Below are 19,458 nucleotides of genomic sequence, written 5' to 3' on the forward strand. Positions count from 1 at the left end.
GGATGCAGACATTTGAAAACTCAGCTCTAAAATTACTTTAAGGGACTTCCCTGGTGGTCCAGTGGTTAACTCCAAGCTTCCACTCTAGGGGCCACGGGTTCAATCCCTGGTCGGGGAACTATGATCCTACATGCCACATAGTGTGACCAAAAAATAGTAATAATGAAATTAAAAATTGCTTTAAAGCAACAGTTCTCCTCTGGAATGATTTTGCTCCCCAGAGGACATTTGGTGTTGTCTGGAAACATTTCTGGGTTGTCACAGCAGTTGGGGTCATCTAGTAGGTAGAGGCCACGGGTTCACTCAGCATTCTACCATGCTCAAGACAGTCCCTACAACAGAAAATTATCAAATGTCAATCATAACAAAATTTTGAAACCATTGTTTAGAAAATGGCTGCACTGCACTGTAATTTGCTTAGTACATTCTTACCAGACCTCAGATACTGTTCATTTGTTCAATGAATAGTTTACCTAGTGAAGCAGACAGGGTTATTCTTCAGTTTAGTTAATCTTAACCTAGATTAGAATTCTTTGCAGATGCAGTTTAAATAAAGAGATACAATGAGAGAATCATGAAACATCATACCACATCCAGATATCCCAGTTCCAGTTACTACTACAAGTAACTCTAAAGTAACCAATGTTCAGTTATTTATTTTGAACAATTGAGACAAATTCTCTAAATGTGAATTACTTTTGCTATTTTATCCTTTTCCTACCAGTCTTTTAGTTTATGGTAAATCCAACATACACATACTGTTTTTCCAACCCACTAGCCCCATCACAGACATACAATTCCCTACTGTCTGCATAGTCATCTGATATTTTCCTTAAATTTGATTGCTTTTTTGGTTTGCATACTGCCTTGACACTTTTTTTTTTTTTTTGCCATCTTTACTGTTGCCTGATGAAGTGAATAGTTGAGAAGAGGGGAGCTATGTCTACCAACTGAATACCTGTGTGACCAAAAAAGCAAATTCTTATTTTAGTCAACAGAAGAAAAATGTAGTGAAGATGTGATTTTGTAAGTGGAAGCCATAGACTCAGATGTAGCCATACTGCTGGGTGGCCGGTGTGTTGTAGAGATGCAAGTTAGTGAAATCAGAGAACCGGGAAGAGAAAGAATGTGTCAGAAGTGTCATCGGTGTGTATGCTGAAATTAGCAGGAAGGATAAGGATGGAGCACAGGACTGGAGGATAAGCTTCCTGCTGAAGTTATGTAGGCGGGCGATGCTGAGCTCCAAGCAGTCAGCAAGGCCTTGAGATAAGAAGTGGGGCATTGATCAGTTAAGATCAGTGATGGGGGAACAGGAAGTAGGCCAGGCTCCCTTATCTCATGAAGTCTGGGATTCTTCCTGCAGGTACAGGTAATGAGAAAGATAGGCTCCTGTTAAGGCCAGTCGTCATTCACTCTTTGGACTGATTCAGACAAGGCACCTGTCGTATGCCAGGCGGTACACAGAATAACACAGCGTGTGCTGTTGGGAACTGTGTGGTTGAAGATAGGTTTTTAAAATGTCTGTGAAACGGTCATAGTAAACCAGGGCAAGGTCCCTATGAAACAGTCTCTCCTCGATGCCTGTAAAATATTGGGTTAGCCAGGAAGTTCATTTGGGTCTTTCATACCATCTGATGGTAAACCCGAATGAACTTTTTGGCCAACCCAATAGTACTTAGTTAATGGTGTCATAATATTGTTTTGTTTGATATTTTTTCCCAAGAGCTGAAACATCATCCTCTCTTCAGTGGTGTGGATTGGGAAAATCTACAGCATCAAAAAATGCCATTCATACCCCAACCAGATGACGAAACAGATACATCTTATTTTGAAGCCAGGAATAATGCTCAGCACCTGACTGTATCTGGATTTAGCCTTTAGCTTTAATCTGTTAAATTTTTCCCTTTAACCTTGCCTTATAGCATGAGCTAGCATAATTACATACACCTTAGTACTAGATTGATCTAAGCAGGAAAAATCATTATTTTACCTGGATCAGCGAGCTTTTCATGTATGTTATAGCTTCCACAGCATTAAAAAGGCTATCAAGAATGTAATCAGTAATTTATCTTAGTCTCAGAGTTGTAAATAGATCTTCAAAGGTTTTTTCATCTTATTTATTTTGTTATTGCACTTTATAAAAATTAATGCTTCAGTACAACTATTAGAAACATGACCTCTTTAGAGAAAGAGTAAGCCTCGAGCTTGATTTTCTTTCTCATCTGTTCATATCGGTCTACCATTCATTTGGTGTTAACACAACAAAAACATTATAGTTTTATTTTATTGTAATTTATCTGTACTTGATTGCCTGCAAAAGCTATAGTCTTGAGGGCAATCATGTAAAGCTATCATTGTGACCTCAAAAATGCAATTGGAAAATTCCTTCACTCAGTACTATAACTCCTTTTGGGAATGAGAAATAAAAGGATTAGGGTTTTGCCTCACTTTGCTATGAATACAGTTTTGTTGCGTTGGCTGCTTCTGGTGCTTTCTCTACAATACAGATTACTTTAAAATAGTAGTAGAAAGCTTAGGTGAGATATACTGTAGCAATTTTAACAGCTTGTTCAATTTTAACAAAAAACGTGATGGTTTACATTTCTAAATAATTCATTTAAAACATATGCAGCATTACCAGAGTAGCCTGATTCTTTTTTAAAAAAATAACTTACTTTTGCTTAATAAATATAATTGTAACATACTTTGATACATTCTCTATCAACATCACTCCTTTCAATATAGATACACTAAGATTCAGCTTCACAGGTCATATCTTAAATTCATTGAGGTTTTCTGCATACTTACCCACCAAAAGAGAAAAATTCAAATTTAAATGTACCATGTGTAAATTTTCTGTTAATATATTAAATACTGTTGCTCATTTTGCAAAATGGCTTGAGTTTTTTTACTTTCTATCAGCATCCTGTTATTAATGTAGTTGACAAAGGTTAAAACTATTTAGAACTGTTGCAGTGAAAGAGACACTGTAATAATCGGTGCCATGTAATTGAATCCATGATTTAACTGTTTTACTGAGCTTGTTCTAGTAATGACTACTCAAGTTTAATCCGCCTAATTATCACCTTTTCTAACAATAATATGTTCAAAATACAGTTGTTAAAACTTTGTTTAGTGTAAATTACATCTTTCCCTTAAATTAGGTAAAAGCTAAGATTATCCTCCCATGGAATTTTCTTTTCTTTTTTTTTTCCCATGGAATTTTCAAGTAGCAGAAAAAATAGTGGTTTTGGAATCAAGCACAAATGGTTTAAACCACTGCTCTTTCACAGTAAAAAGCTGTAGGTGGGTTAAACTCTGATCATCTACCTGTGTTGTGTAGAAAGGAGCTTCCCAGGACACCAGTCTTACCAGGAATTTGAAACATTACTGAAAGATCAGGGGAGATGTGCAGTGAACCTGTTTCCAATGCAGGAGAGGTGCCCGTTAAGTGGAAAAGTTAAGAAAAGTTTGCTGTTACAGCCCTAGCAGGTGCAGCAGTGGCCACCTGGAACTCTGCATCCTGTGATGGTGTCTGCTGGGACAAAGTTATTTATTATCTAAACTTAAACCTTTGGGGATTCCCAGTGGCTCAGCGGTAAAGAATCTGCCTGCCATGCAGGAGCTACAGGAGACACAGGTTCTATCCCTGGGTCAGGAAGATCCCCTGGAGAAGGGCATGGCATCCCACTCCAGTATTCTTGCCTGGAGAATCCCATGGACAGAGGATACTGGTGGGATACAGTCCATGGGGTCTCAAAGAGTCAGACATGACTGAAGTGACTTAGCACACACGCAAACCTTTAAGACACCTGTCAAGATGTTCTGGGTTCAGATACTCATTAAGAAAAAACTTGAGACAGAACAAGAATGAAAAAAAAATGGAAGTGTTTTGGCAACTGTGTGGATGTGTGTCTTTAAAGAACACAGATAACTCTGCCATTAGAAATCTGTGCATCCATTACTATGTATAATTTTTATTAATTAAAAATAATTTTCTCCCCACTTCCACTAATTGTTAAACAAATACAGAAAATGCATTTACTTTGGTGTACCTTTGTCAGAATCAAATAACACGAAGTACATAAATAGCAAGTACGGATTCAAATAACACATTAAGTACATTAAATGGTGTTTAATAAATGATCGCTATGGCCCTAAGTACCCTACTACTCAGAATATTTGTCTTAATTTGGGGTTTGGGAAATAGTCGCTGTATAAAACTCTGCTTTTATTCTCCAAAACATCTTGAAGACCATTTTCAGGTCTGATCACTCTTATTTGTCAGGAAGAACCATCTTATTTTTAACCAGTTATAAACAGACTCAGAGTCCAAAAGACTGTGCAAATATTTACAGTTTCCACCTGGCCTCCTTTCAGTTAATACCATGCCAGCCGTGTGTGGGTCATTCTTCTAACTGTGGAAAGTGGATGGGTCAGGGCAACGTTTAAAGGAGGGAGACTGAACAGAAGGCTACTGGACCAGCCCATCTGAATTCAAGACAATTTTAGAGGTAGAACCAACAGGACTTACTGATGGATGGGATGAGAAGGGTGAAAGAATAGGAGTTCTGAGCTTGTTTGTTACACAGCAGCATTGTAACCGGTATCTTTCTTGTACATACCAAGTTATATAACACAGTGACATTTCAGACACTGGAAAAAACATACTGCAAGCATCCAAAGAGAAAGAAAAAAGACTGATAAGAGATAATAGAAGATACATATATTGGTCTCTGCCTCTTATTCCCAGCACAGAGTCCCTAAAACCTTTTAATCTCCCAAGTGATAAGAGTACCAGGAGCATTTTTTTTGTTGTACTCAGTTGATCTTTGGCCCTGATTCCTCACCCAGGGCTCCTAGATCCCCTGGGATTTCCTGGGTGATAGCAGTGCCTTTTGTTCTAATGAAGTGACTCTGGGTGGGCTTCCAAATGGGGGGAGCAGAGGGTGGGGGGGAGTGGTCACCAGAAAGACCCAGCCATGATTAGAAGCTTGGAATTTTCTGGGACTTCCCTGGAAGTCCAGTGGTTAAGACTCTGAGCTTCCACTGCAGAGGGCAAGGTTTTGATCCTTGGTTGGGGAACTAAGATACTGCACGCAGAGCAGCTCTCTGAACCCTGTACTTGGGGGATTCTGATAGACAGGGAGGCCTGGCATGCTGCAGTTCATGGGGTCACAAAGAGTCGGACACGACTGAGCGACTGAACTGAACTGATGGAGGCTTAGTCACATAGGCAATATCAAACATTAACTCCGTTTCCTTTCTCTAGAGAACGTAATTTTCTGCCCCACCCTGCATTTTCATTGATGAACACAAGGAGGCACTGGGAGAATGGTGCCCCTAGAGATAAGCATAGAAGCTCCACACCACTTCCTGCATCCCTTCCATCTACAGAGTTCATCTGTATCTTTTACCACATCCTTCCGAAACAAAGTGATAAACAGTAAACTATTTCACATGAGCTGGGACTGCAAAGGGAGGGGAAAAAAATGAAATCTTCCATTTTCAGTAGGTGGAAGTAAACAGATAATTCCCTAAACAGAAGTATCAAAAAGTAGCAGTTCACACATTTAGAACCTTGGAGCTAAATTCCAAACAGCCAGAAGTGCTGAAAGTAGTTGCCTCCAGAGCAGAAAATCAATGACACTTTTTAAGGGAAGGAACAGTAACCAGAGGATAATGAAAAGACTAGCTCTTGTTAAAAAGGGAAAAAAAAAATTGGTACATTTGCACCAACATAACCAGTGTCTATCTCTGCAAAAGGGATTTGGATTTTTATTTAATATAGTGAAATAATAACCCAATTATTGATACAATATATTGATACATAAGATCGTATAGAAAAACTCAAATGAAACTTTTTGGCCAACCCAGTATTACTATCATTGTGGTAGCTATCAGTTTAAAAGCATTTACTATATCCCGAACTATATCTTATCTATGTACTTTATACATACATTAACCCTATGAGATATTTTCATCCACATCGTATAGCTAAGGAAGCTGAAACACAAGGTAAGGGACTTTCCATGACTGCGCAGAATTTGAACCCAGACAGTCTGGCTTCAGGGCCTGCACTCAGTCCTGACAATCCAAGTCATTTACACTAGTCAGGACTCTGGTTCCAAGTATCAGAAACCTAACTTAAACTGTCTTAAGTAAGAAGGCAAATTTATTAACCCATGTAAACATAGGGATAGGGTTTTCAGAGTTAACTGGATTAAAGGACTTGAACTCAATGTTTCTGACTCTTGTCTAAGTTCCTAGGTCTAGATGTTAGCTTATTTAAGCCTTATTTAAATAAGGCTTATTTAGATGTTGGTTATTTAAGGCTCCTCCAAGTGGCAAGATATACATCTGCAGGATTTCTCAGTTATAACCTTACAGGCTGTAACTTAAAGAGAAAGAGAATGCAACAATGAGACAACCACTACACACCTATCAGAACGGCTAAAATCCAAAACACCAACGCCCAGTGCTGGCAAAGATGTGGAGCAACAGGAACTCCCACTCACTACTGGTGGGAAGGCAAAAATAGTACAGCCACTTTGGAAGACAGTAAAGTGAAAGTCACTCAGTCATTTTGCAACCCCAGGGACTGTAGCCGCCGGGCTCCTCTGTTCATGAAATTTTCCAGGCAAGAATACTGGAGTGGGTGGCCATTTCCTACTCCATTTGGAAGACAGTTTGATGGTTTCTTACAAAATTAAGGGTAACTACCATGCAATCCAGCAATGCTCTTTAGTATTTACCCAAGTGAGTTGAAAACTTATGAGCACACAAAAACCTACTCAGAGATGTTGACAGCATCTTTATTCATTATTATTACAATTTGGAAGCAACCAAGATGTCCTTCAGTATGTGAATAAATAAACTGGTACATCCAGACAAATGGAATATTAATCAGTGCTAAAAAGAGATGAATTACCTAAATCAGAAGTCAGCAAACTACAGCCTATGGGACAAATAGGGCCCCCTACTTGTTTTGTAAATAAAATTTTATTGAAACACAGCCATAAAAGCAAAAAGAAATGAGCTGTGAAGCTATGATATTACATGAAGGAAATGTAGATTGCAAAGTGAAAGAAGCCAATCTGAAAGGGCTACATACTGTTATGATTCAAACTATGTAAGATTCTGGAAAAGACTTTCTCTCCAAACTCTGTGAAATAGATCCGGAGAATAACTCTTATTGCTTCACTGATAGTCATATGCCCCTCCCTGGGATTGTCAAGAGGAGAATGAGATAGACATGGGCCAGATCTGAGTGACATGCCCATTATTGTGGCTTGGGGTGGGGCAGAATTACAGGGAGGAAGAGGAGAGTGATGTTTTATCAGCAGGGGGAATTGGTGCTGGGCAGAAAAAAACAACAGTGGCTACACCTCACCTGTATTATGGATATATTTAAAAGTTCTTTGTTTCTTTTGAAAAAGGAAAAGAACACTTACCATTTTTCAGCTTGAAAAATGTGGTTCCATTGGAAAGGAGAATTAATGGAGAGAAAGAGAAGGTCAGGGTGAAAACAAGAGAACACGAGCTAAGAAGGGGAAAAGAAAATGAAGAGAATTTAGGACAGCATATTAAAGGCCAAACGACATGGCCTTTCCCATGTATGGGCAAAACTTATAAAATTAGTATCTCTATAAACTAGAACAATTTTATTCTTTAAATAATATTCTTACAGACAAAGATATGAGGCCCAGTTCTAGCCAAGAAGATGGTGAAGGGATGTCCTGTGAGACTCCCAGGAAAGTTACCGTTTCTTTGCCTGCCTGTAGACATTGAAATTAAAAGACACTTACTCCTTGGAAGGAAAGTTATGACCAATCTAGATAGCATATTAAAAAGCAGAGACATTACTTTGCCAACAAAGGTCCGAGCAGTCAAGGCTATGGTTTTTCCAGTGGTCATGTATGGATGTGAGAGTTGAACTGTGAAGAAAGCTGAACGCTGAAAAATTGATGCTTTTCAACTGTGGTGTTGGAGAAGACTCTTGAGAGTCCCTTGGACTGCAAGATCTAACCAGTCCATCCTAAAGGAGATCAGTCCTGGGTGTTCATTGGAAGGACTGATGCTGAAGCTGAAACTCCAATACTTTGGACACTTCATGCGAAGAGTTGACTCATTGGAAAAGACCCTGATGCTGGGAGGGATTGGGGGAAGGAGAAGGGGACAACAGAGGATGAGACGGCTGGATGGCATCACCGACTTGATGGACATGAGTTTGAGTAAACTCCGGGAGTTCGTGATGGACAAGGAGGCCTGCCATTCATGGGGTCTCAAAGAGTTGGACACAACTGAGTGACTGAACTGACTGACTGACTGACTGTAGACATTGGACCGACATGTACAGCAGTCATTTGGCAAAGACAAAGAGAAGGCCCACGCCCTAATGATGACAGGACAGAAACACAGACGGAACCTGTGTCCCTAAGGGCACTGCAGGAGCATGTCACTAGCCCTGGACTTCCTACCTCTGGACTCCTTGTAGATAAGGAAAACAACTCAAGCTGCTGCAGTTAGGTTCCTATTACAGGCAACAAAACCCTTATATCTTAAGGGTTACAGATACCTAGCATCACTTTTATCACTACCTAGAGAAGTTATGGAGAAGGCAGTGGCACCCCACTCCAGTACTCTTGCCTGGAAAGTCCCATGGACGGAGGAGCCTGGTAGGCTGCAGTCCACGGGGTTGCTAAGAGTCAGACACGACTAAGCAACTTCACTTTCACTTTTCACTTTCATGCATTGGAGAAGGAAATGGCAACCCACTCCAGTGTTCTTGCCTGGAGAATCCCAGGGACAAGGGAGCCTGGTGGGCTGCCAGCTATGGCGTTGCACAGAGTTGGACACGACTGAAGCAACTTAGCAGCAGAAGCAGAGAAGTTATAAGTTATACATTTGTATTAAAAACACCATTTTCTCATTCCAGTCATCTTTTCTGACCACAGTGCAGTAAGATTAGATCTCAATGACAGGAAAAAAACTATTAAAAATTCAAACATATGAAGGCTAAATAACACACTTCTGAATAACCAACAAATCATAGAATAAATCAAAAAAGAAATCAAAATATGCATAGAAACAAATGAAAATGAAAACACACAACCCAAAACCTATGGGACACTGTAAAAGCAGTGCTAAGGGGAAGGTTCATAGCATTACAGGTTTACCTCAAGAAACAAGAAAAGAGTCAAATAAATAACCTAACTCTACACCTAAAGCAACTAGAGAAGGAAGAAATGAAGAACCCCAGGGTTAGTAGAAGGAAAGAAATCTTAAAAATTAGGGCAGAAATAAATGCAAAAGAAACAAAAGAGACCATAGCAAAAGTCACAAAGCTAAAAGCTGGTTTTTTGAAAAGGTAAATAAAATTGACAAACTGTTATGCAGACTCATCAGGAAACAAAGGGAGAAGAACCAAATCAACAAAATTAGAAATGAAAATGGAGAGATCACAACAGACAACACTGAAATACAAAGGATCATAAGAGACTACTACCAAAAAAAAAAAAGAGAGAGACTACTACCAGCAGCTATATGCCAATAAAATGGACCACTTGGAAGAAACAGACAAATTCTTAGAAAAGTATAACTTTCCAAAACTGAACCAGGAAGAAACAGAAGATCTTTACAGACCCATCACAAGCACAGAAATCAAAACTGTAATCAGAAATCTTCCAGCAAACAGAAGCCCAGGACCAGATGGCTTCACAGCTGAATTCTACCAAAAATTTAGAAAAGAGCTAACACCTATCTTACTCAAACTCTTCCAGAAAATTGCAGAAGAAGGTAAGCTTCCAAACTCATTTTATGAGGCCACCATCACCCTAATACCAAAACCAGACAAAGATGCCACAAAAAAAGAAAACTACAGGCCAATATCACTGATGAACATAGATGCAAAAATCCTTAACAAAATTCTAGCAAACAGACTCCAACAACATGTTAAAAAGATCATACATCATGACCAAGTGGGTTTTATCCCAGGAATGCAAGGATTCTTTAATATCCACAAATCAATCAATGTAATACACCACATTAACAAATTGAAAGATAAAAACCATATGATTATCTCAATAGATGCAGAAAAAGCCTTTGACAAAATTCAACATCCATTTATGATAAAAACTCTCCAGAAAGCGGGAATAGAAGGAACATACCTCAACATAATAAAAGCTATATATGACAAACCCACAGCAAACATTATCCTGAATGGTGAAAAATTGAAAGCATTTCCTCTAAAGTCAGGAACAAGACAAGGGTGCCCACTCTCACCACTACTATTCAACATAGTATTGGAAGTGTTGGCCACAGCAATCAGAGCAGAAAAAGAAATAAAAGGAATCCAGATAGGAAAAGAAGAAGTAAAACTCTCACTGTTTGCAGATGACATGATCCTCTACATAGAAAACCATAAAGACTCTACCAAAAAATTACTAGAGCTAATCAATGAATATAGTAAAGTTGCAGGATATAAAATTAACACACAGAAATCCCTTGCATTCCTATACACTATGAGAAAACGGAAAGCCAAATTAAGGAAGCAATACCATTCACCATTGCAACAAAAAGAATAAAATATTTAGGAGTATATCTACCTAAAAAAACAAAAGACCTATACATAGAAAACTATAAAAGACTGATGAAAGAAATCAAAGAGGACACAAATAGATGGAGAAATATACCGTGTTCATGGATTGGAAGAATCAATATTGTCAAAATGGCTATTCTACCCAAAGCAATCTATAGATTCAGTGCAATCCCTATCAAGCTACCAACGTTATTTTTCACAGAACTACAACAAAAAATTTTACAATTTGTATGGAAATACAAAAAACCTCGAATAGCCAAAGCAATCTTGAGAAAGAAGAATGGAACTGGAAGAATCAACCTGCCTGACTTCAGGCTCTACTACAAAGCCACAGTCATCAAGACAGTATGGTACTGGCACAAAGACAGAAATATAGATCAATGGAACAAAATAGAAAGCCCAGAGATTAATCCACGTACCTATGGACACCTTATCTTCGACAAAGGAGGCAAGAATATACAATGGAAAAAAGACAACCTCATTAACAAGTGGTGCCGGGAAAAACGGGTCAACCACTTGTAAAAGAATGAAACTAGAATACTTTCTAACACCATACACAAAAATACTCAAAATGGATTAAAGATCTAAATGTAAGACCAGAAACTATAAAACTCCTACAGGAGAACATAGGCAAAACACTCTCCGACATAAATCACAGCAGGATCCTCTATGACCCACCTCCCAGAATATTGGAAATAAAAGCAAAAATAAACAAATAGGACCTAGTTAAACTTAAAAGCTTTTGCACAACAAAGGAAACTATAAGCAAGGTGAAAAGACAGCCTTCAGAATGGGAGAAAATAATAGCAAATGAAGCAAAAGACAAAGGATTAATCTCAAAAATATACAAGCAACTCCTGCAGCTCAATTCCAGAAAAATAAATGACCCAATCAAAAAATGGACCAAAGAACTAAACAGACATTTCTCTAAAGAAGACATACAGATAACTAACAAATACATGAAAACATGCTCAACATCACTCATTACCAGAGAAATGCAAATGAAAACCACAATGAGGTACCACTACACACCAGTCAGGATGGCTGCTATCCAAAAGTCTACAAGCAATAAATGCTGGAGAGGGTGTGGAGAAAAGGGAACCCTCTTACACTGTTGGTGGGAATGCAAACTAGTACAGCCACTATGGAGAACAGTGTGGAGATTTCTTAAAAAACTGGAATTAGAACTGCCATATGACCCAGCAATCCCACTCCTGGGCATGCACACCGAGGAAACCAGATCTGAAAGAGACACGTGTACCCCAATGTTCATCGCAGCACTGTTTATAATAGCCAGGACATGGAAGCAACCTAGATGCCCATCAGCAGACGAATGGATAAGAAAGCTTGGTACATATACACAATGGAATATTACTCAGCCATTAAAAAGAATACATTTGAATCAGTTCTAATGAGATGGATGAAACTGGAGCCCATTATACAGAGTGAAGTAAAAAAAAAAAAAAATACAGAGTGAAGTAAGCCAGAAAGATAAAGACCAATACAGTATACTAACACATATATATGGAACTTAAAAAGATGGTAACAATAACCCTATATGCAAAACAGAAAAAGAGACACAGATGTATAGAACAGACTTTTGGACTCTGTGGGAGAAGGCAAGGGTGGGATGATCTGAGAGAATAGCATTGAAACATGTATATTATCAAGTGTGAAACAGATCACCAGCCCAGGTTGGATGCATGAGACCAGTGCTCAGGGCTGGTGCACTGGGAAAACCCAGAGGGATGGGATGGGGAGGGAGGTGGGAGGGAATCCATGGCTGATTCATGTCAATGTATGGCAAAAACCACTACAATATTGTAAAGTAATTAGCCTCCAACTAATAAAAATAAATGAAAAAATAAAATAAAAATAAAAACACCAGTTTCTACCTAAAACCAACTGTATGCATTTAAGATGGCTGATGAAGGCTGCACTGAGAGGCTGTGGGAAGCGACTGAGTTGGAATAAAAATTGAAACTAAGATTTTCACATGATCAACAACACTCTCAACCAAATGATTAAATGAGTTAAACTTCACCCCGTTGTTTTTTTTTTTAAATGATGTGTAATAGCATGGCTTTATTTTGAAAGAGAAACAATTACTTTCTCTGAATCCCTACTATTTATTCTTATTTAAGCCTTAGTATATAATCAATGCACTTCTAACAGTAACAAGAAATAAAAAACATAACAATTCTCATTAACCTTTTATTTTTAACTTCGTTTTACAGTAAAGAAACAGAAAAGTATTATCATTAAAAAAATACCATAGCTGTCCATCTTAAATGTTAAATGAGATTCTTGTTAAACAAAGCAGTAACACTACATCCTGTAATTACATCTTTACTTGTATATACAAGAACAGTGTGCAAAGTGCTTTTCAAACTATAAAATAAGACTTTGGAATAGGATACAAATGGTTATCCCTAGGAGCTAGTTACCTCCAACTGCTTGTCACAAATCACAACTGCTTACATTCTTACTCTGCATCTTATTTCCTTATATACTAAGAGAAAAGCCACTATTTTCTGATACCAGATAGAGGGCTAATTTTTTAGAATAATTCCAGATCCACAGGTTTAAATTTTATTGTTACATATAATTCAGTTACTGGCTTCATGTTTTTCCCCTGAATAAATAGAGGACAGCTTTTTAAAAGCAAATATCAGTAGATCCATTTAGATAGACACATTTTAATCAATATGGGATTAAAACTTTTTTAAAAAAACACCAAGTTACATGTAAGAAAAAATCAAGGGAAAAAACAGTCTTCAGAAAAGCAAATCATATTCTTTTTTCTTCAGGTAAACAAAGAACCACCCTCTATACTAGGGACAGATTTCTTTCTCTCTTATCAAAAACACTCTGAACACATGATGCTAAAGCCAACATCACACATACCAAGAATATTTAAAAATCATTTGATACTAAGCCTTTGAATCAGAGAAATCTTGGAAGTATAAGTAAGGTACATCTATATGAGCAGGGAGTTTCAAAAGGTATATAGGAAGGATAATTCCAAAGAAAGCCTTCAAGAATCTAAATTACAGTCTTCTTCTTAGTCTATAGGTGGGGGCTGGGGGAGAGACACTTAAATTTACATTAGTTGGGTGTGTCTTATCCAAATAGAAGCATATGGCCTGCTAGCTTGCAAATCCTTCCAACACCCCTTGAGAAATACGTACGTCTCCAATATTATACCCCGAAGAAAAACTGAGGCACTAAGAGGTTAAGAGTCCAGTCTGTGTGGTTTATACCAGTTGCAGAAAAGTGATTTTTCATATGTTTCCTTTTGACCTTTGTAAAAACAGTATAAATAAGTTTTCATTTTATATTTCAAAGCACCCTATAAAGCAGAAACAAGATGTTCTCAGTTAAAGGAAAATGATTAGAAAGAAATCCATGTATATATAACTGAATACAAATCTTATTAATGATCTGCAGGCTCAGAACACACTGACAAACCTACTTTAAGCCCACTCTTCATCATTTCCATTAGCCGGTTAGGTCTATTCTGTGAATCATTTGTAAAAACGAAGCCTAGTACACAGGGCTCTGCTTTGTCATGGTGATGCCTGAACACTGAAGTCAGAGCAGTGCATGCCCAAGTGGGATCTTGAGCAGCCCACAGAGTGGATGTGGAGAAGATCCTTCCAATCTCTTTCTACTAAATTGCATGGCGGTTCAGTAACTTAGAAAGATGGTTGATTTATCAGTTGAAATTCACTCCTGGTTTGCATACTTTCTCATATTTAATTTAGAAAGTTAAAAATACCCAGTTATAAATCTGTTACCATCATCACAACTATACCTGGGAAAAGCAGCTTATGATTCTCTATGGGTGATAATCAGGTAAACATGTTACCAAACAGTAATTAATAATTTAATGTCCTTTGAAGTCAAGGGTAGGGGAAATCTATGCTACTTATCACCTAGTTGAGATTGATTATTCAAGTATCAGCAATATTAGTCCTTAAAATGTTTATCATTTGTGTAGTGCAAAATATATATATGTATATATATGTACACAAACCAAACTATTAGACAACAAAAATGTAATCATCACAAACTAGGATTTTCGTGTGCGCTCCACAATCGGTATCATCCCGAGGTTATCCAGGGCCAGTAGACTTCTTCAACAAAACGTCATTTTCTTTAGTTCAGTTTTCTTTGAAAAGAGGAAAATAAACAAGGTCTTATGAGTATAAATGCAACCTGAATATAAGACGCCATACCAAAGAATTTGCAGAATGGTAACATAATTATAATACTCAAATTCAAAATAAGACCATGAAATTACAAATGATTCTTATGCAGTTACTTCATGTCACTTAGAGCTCGACAGGAAAGATCCAGCTGCAAGTGATGACATTACCAAGTTATAGTTTCCAACAATTTAAATACACCTTCCCTGGGAGAGAGGTTCAAGAGGGCGGAGACATAGGCATACCTATGGCTGATTCGTGTTGATATTTGGCAGAAATCAACACAGTATTGGAAAGCAATTATACTTCAATTAAAAATAACTAAATTTAATAAATGTACATTCCTCCTCTTATGGCTTTTAGAATCTCATCTAATTGGCTACTCCACAGTTCAGATTTTTGCAAATTATTTCATAATTTTATCAAAATGGAAAAGTTCTGAAACAAAAAACTTCCTAAAACAAAAAAAGTTTGCTAGATGCACAACCTGAACTGTTCATTTAATCAACAGATACTATGTATCTGTTACTCTCTAGGCACTGTGCCAGTGACTGAGGATCAGCCATCCATGAGGCAGGCTCTCAGCCCTCAAAAAGCTCTGTTTAATTGATGGGATGGTGTGGAAAGAACATGTGAACCAACAACTCAGATACGTATAATGTGACAGTTTTACTAATAGCAGGGTCAGTTACCAGGGAAGGATAAACTGGTGAGCACAAGACACAACAATCACATGTGATCTGAATTCTGGGAAAGGACCCACAGCTGTAAAACTTCTAAACGCTCCTCAGCATTGCAGAGGCCAAAATGCCTGAAACTCTCATTACAAATTGATTCCTCTCCTCTGTAGAAGGGCTTCCCTCCTTCACATGGCAAAGAATCTGCCTGCAATTCAGGAGACCCAGGTTCAATCCCTGGGTCGGGAAGATCCCCTGAAGAAGGAAATGGCTACCCACTTCAGCAGCCTAGGCTGGAGATTCCAATGGACAGAGAAGCCTGGCAGGTTATAGTCCATGGGGTTGCAAGTCGGACATGGCTTGGTGACTACACCACCACCTCTGTAGAAATAATCTTAAGCAACACCTTGGCAGGGATGATCTTGTACATAACTGGACATTCTTTATCCTCTGCAGAAATCTTATGTACACCTGTGTGTGAAATTTTAAATAATCAGTTGGATTTTCACATAACAGGAGGAGATTACTCATGACATGAAGGGAAAATAACCTCTGGAGGAACAGAATCGTGGGTGGTTGTAAAGACTGCCTGAGTAAGGTGTTAGCAGAAATGCTGACAGGTAGGTGCCTGAACTCATGTGATGCAGATTGCCATACAAGGTCCTCTATAGATTTACCAAAAAGCACATGACTTGATCTATGAAACCCCCAATCTTCAACTGTAATAGGGTAATAGACATAAGTCACTATTACTATCTTCAGAATTTGGGGATTTTTCTTCAGGCACTTATGAACTGTCTCTCCTTTTATAAAAAATTAATTTGCATAATGGAGGGTATAGCAGGATAAGAGAAGTTACAGAAAACAACAGAGAAGAAAACAGGAATAGCATCCTGCCTTCCCCCAGCCCACTGAACTCTGCTCTGTCAGGAATGCTGAGATGCTTTCTGTGCCCCAGAAACCTAGGCCTGACTTTTTTTAAACATTTATTTATTTTTAATTAATTAAAAACATGCTTCCCTTCAAAGTACAGGCTATCACAATTAAGCTAATATCACAATAAAGTGAGACATGCAAATTTTCTGGTTTCCCAGTGCATAGTTTATACTCTACTGTAGTCTATTAAGTGTGCAATACCATTATGTCTAAAAAAACCTGTACATTCCTTCAATTAAAAATCGTTCAGTCAGTAAGTCATGTCTGACTCTGCAATCACACGGTCTGCAGCACACCAGGCCTCCCTGTCCTTCGCTATCTCCCGGAGTTGCCTCAAACCCATGTCCATTGAGTCAGTGATGCCATTCAACCATCTCATCCTCTGTCATCCCCTTCTCCTCCTGCCCTCAATATTTACCAGCATCAGGGTCTATTCCAATGAGTCAGTTTTTCACATCAGGTGGCCAAAGTATTGGAGCTTCAGCATCAGTTCTTCCAGTGAATATTCAGGGTTGATTTCCTTTAGGATTGACTGATATGATCTCTTTGCTGTCCAGGGACTCTCAAAGAGTCTTCTCCAGCACCACAAGTCAAAAGCATCAATTCTTTGGCCCTCAGCCTTCTTTATGGTCCAACTCTTAAATCCATACATGACTACTGGAGAAACCATAGCTCTGACTATTGGACCTTTGTTGGCAAAGTGATCTCTGCTTTTTAATATGCTGTCTAGGTTTGCCATAGCTTTTCTTCCAAAAATGCTTTATTGCTAAAAAATGCTAACCATCATCTGAACCTTCGACAAGTCATAGGAATAACATCAAACATCACTAATCACAGATCACCATAACAGATTAAAAAAATAATGAAAAAGCCTGAGATATTTCAAGAATTACCAAAATAAGACCAAGAAACATGAAGTGAACAGATGCTGGGGAAATGGTGCTGATAGGCTTACAACAGGGGTGTCACAAAACTTCAGAGTTTAAAAACTAGAATATGTGCAAAGTGCAAAAAAAAAAAAATGAGACCAGGTCTGCTTGTAACATTTTAAGACTAGTCTTGTGGACTTAAATAATGGTCTGTTTTCAGGGACTTCCCTGGTGATCCTGTGGTTAGGGTTCAGCACTTTAACTAACGTGGCCTGGGTTCGATCCCTGGTCAGGGAACTAAGGTCCCACAAGCCATGTGGCTTCGTCAAAAAAGAAAGGCCTGCTATCAGTACTTAAGACTTAAGTCATGGACAATTCTAATAGCAGAATGACCAGATTAGGTATCTGAGGGAATATGGTACTACAGGAGCTGCCATCTTAGGAGGCTGGCTGTTCAGGGCCTAATTTTGAACACGGTTGCAGATGTTACTCTTCATACCATGCAGAAAGAATGTTTTTCAGATACCCTGCAGAGTGATATAGGATCTTATTTACTTTTATATTTTTCTAACGTAAGCTATTATATATAGAATGGATAAACACCAAGGTCCTTCTGTAAACACAGAGAACTATTTTCAATATCCTATGATAAAACATAATGGAAAATAATATAAAATATATATATGCATAATTGAATCACTTTGCTATATAGCAGAATTAACACTAAATCAACTATTAAAAATGTACATTCTTCTATACTGGGAGGAAAAAAATCAAGCAGTGGACCTTAAGTATTACTTTTCATGTAAAAAAAATTTTTTTTAAAGCTTAACACAAATAGATAAGCAGTTACTTTACAAGTGTATAGGATTATCTCAGTGTGTGCTTGCGTCCAGATGTATATACGTTAAATAAAATCAAAGCCTATCCATGTCACATGGTACTTCAGCTGCTCTACCAAGAGTGGGCATTTAGCATGTATTCAGCACATATTTACTGAAAGCCAGATACGTGCCAGACACTGTGCCAGAGCTTGATATACAGTATGGGCCGTCTCCTGGCCACACTTTTCCCATCCTAAGATTTTTAGATCTCTGTCTTCATCACTAACACGGACCTGTCTCTTGCAAACCATGCACAATGTTCTCTAATCTTCTTTCCTATTAGACTAAAAACCTGTTAAACACTGCCAGGCTTCCCTGTCCATCACCAACTCCTGGAGTTGACTCAAACTCATGTCCATTGAGTCGTTGATGCCATCCAACCATCTCATCCTCTGTCGTCCCCTTCTCCTCCTGCTCGCAGTCTTTCCCAGAATCAGGGTCTTTTCAAATGAGTCAGTTCTTCACATCAGGTGCCCAAAGTATTTGAGTTTCAGTGTCAGCATCAGTCCTTCCAATGAATATTCAGGACTGATTTCCTGTAGGATAGACTGGTTGGATCTCCTTGCAGTCCAAGGGACTCAAGAGTCTTCTCCAATGCCACAGTTCAAAAGCATCCATTCTTTAGCGCTCAGCTTTCTTTATAGTCCAACTCTCACATCCATACATGACTACTTGAAAAACCATCACTTTGACTAGATGGACCTTTGTTGGCAAAGTAATGTTCTGCTTTTTAATATGCTAGGTTGGTCTAACTTTTCTTCCAAGGATCAAGCGTCTTTTAATTTCATGGCTGCAGTCACCATCTGCAGTGATTTTTGAGCCCCCCAAAAATAAAGTCTGTCACTGTTTCCCAATCTATTTGCCATGAAGTGATGGGACCGGATGTCATAATCTTAGTTTTCTGAATGTTGAGTTTGAAGCCAACTTTTTCACTCTCTTTGACTTTCATCAAGAGGCTCTTTAGTTCTTCTTCGCTTTCTGCCATAAGGGTGGTGTCATCTGCATATCTGAGATTATTGACATTTCTCCTGGAAGTCTTGATTCCTGCTTGTGCTTCATCCACCCCAGCATTTTTCATGATGTACTTTACATATAAGTTAAATAAGCAGGGTGACAATATACAGCCTTGACGTACTCCTTTCCTGATTTGGAACCAGTCTGTTGTTCCATGTCCAGTTCTAATTGTTGCTTCTAGACCTTATACAGATTTCTCAGGAGGCAGGTCAGGTGGTCTGGTATCCCCATCTCTTTAAGAATTATCCACAGTTTGTTGTGATCCAC

The 19,458-nt window shown here is 38.4% G+C and overlaps 2 protein-coding genes across 8 annotated transcripts in view; one reads left to right on the forward strand and one right to left on the reverse strand.

Moving 5' to 3' along the window:
• MASTL (microtubule associated serine/threonine kinase like) overlaps window positions 1-19,458 on the forward strand; it is a 48,602-nt gene that overhangs the window by 20,682 nt on the left and 8,462 nt on the right. The window contains exon 11 of one of the 5 annotated variants that reach the window (XM_061126100.1): window positions 1,724-4,029. The exons of 1 other annotated variant lie outside the window; for it this stretch is intronic. In XM_061126100.1, the coding sequence (XP_060982083.1) occupies window positions 1,724-1,881 (158 nt within the window). In that variant the 3' untranslated portion in view covers window positions 1,882-4,029. Of the gene's footprint in view, window positions 1-1,723; window positions 4,030-19,458 lie in introns of those variants that run through there. 3 more of the 5 variants (XM_061126099.1, XM_061126097.1, XM_061126096.1) reach the window with 3 other exon arrangements.
• ACBD5 (acyl-CoA binding domain containing 5) overlaps window positions 12,801-19,458 on the reverse strand; it is a 30,858-nt gene continuing 24,200 nt past the window's right edge. For all 3 annotated transcript variants that reach the window (XM_061126104.1, XM_061126103.1, XM_061126102.1), the window contains one exon: window positions 12,801-14,774. In XM_061126104.1, coding sequence (XP_060982087.1) covers window positions 14,762-14,774 — 13 coding nt within the window. In that variant the 3' untranslated portion in view covers window positions 12,801-14,761. The remainder of the gene's footprint in view (window positions 14,775-19,458) is intronic.

Source organism: Dama dama, chromosome 23 (genome assembly GCF_033118175.1).
Source record: "Dama dama isolate Ldn47 chromosome 23, ASM3311817v1, whole genome shotgun sequence".
In the NCBI taxonomy this organism is placed as follows: domain Eukaryota; kingdom Metazoa; phylum Chordata; class Mammalia; order Artiodactyla; family Cervidae; genus Dama; species Dama dama.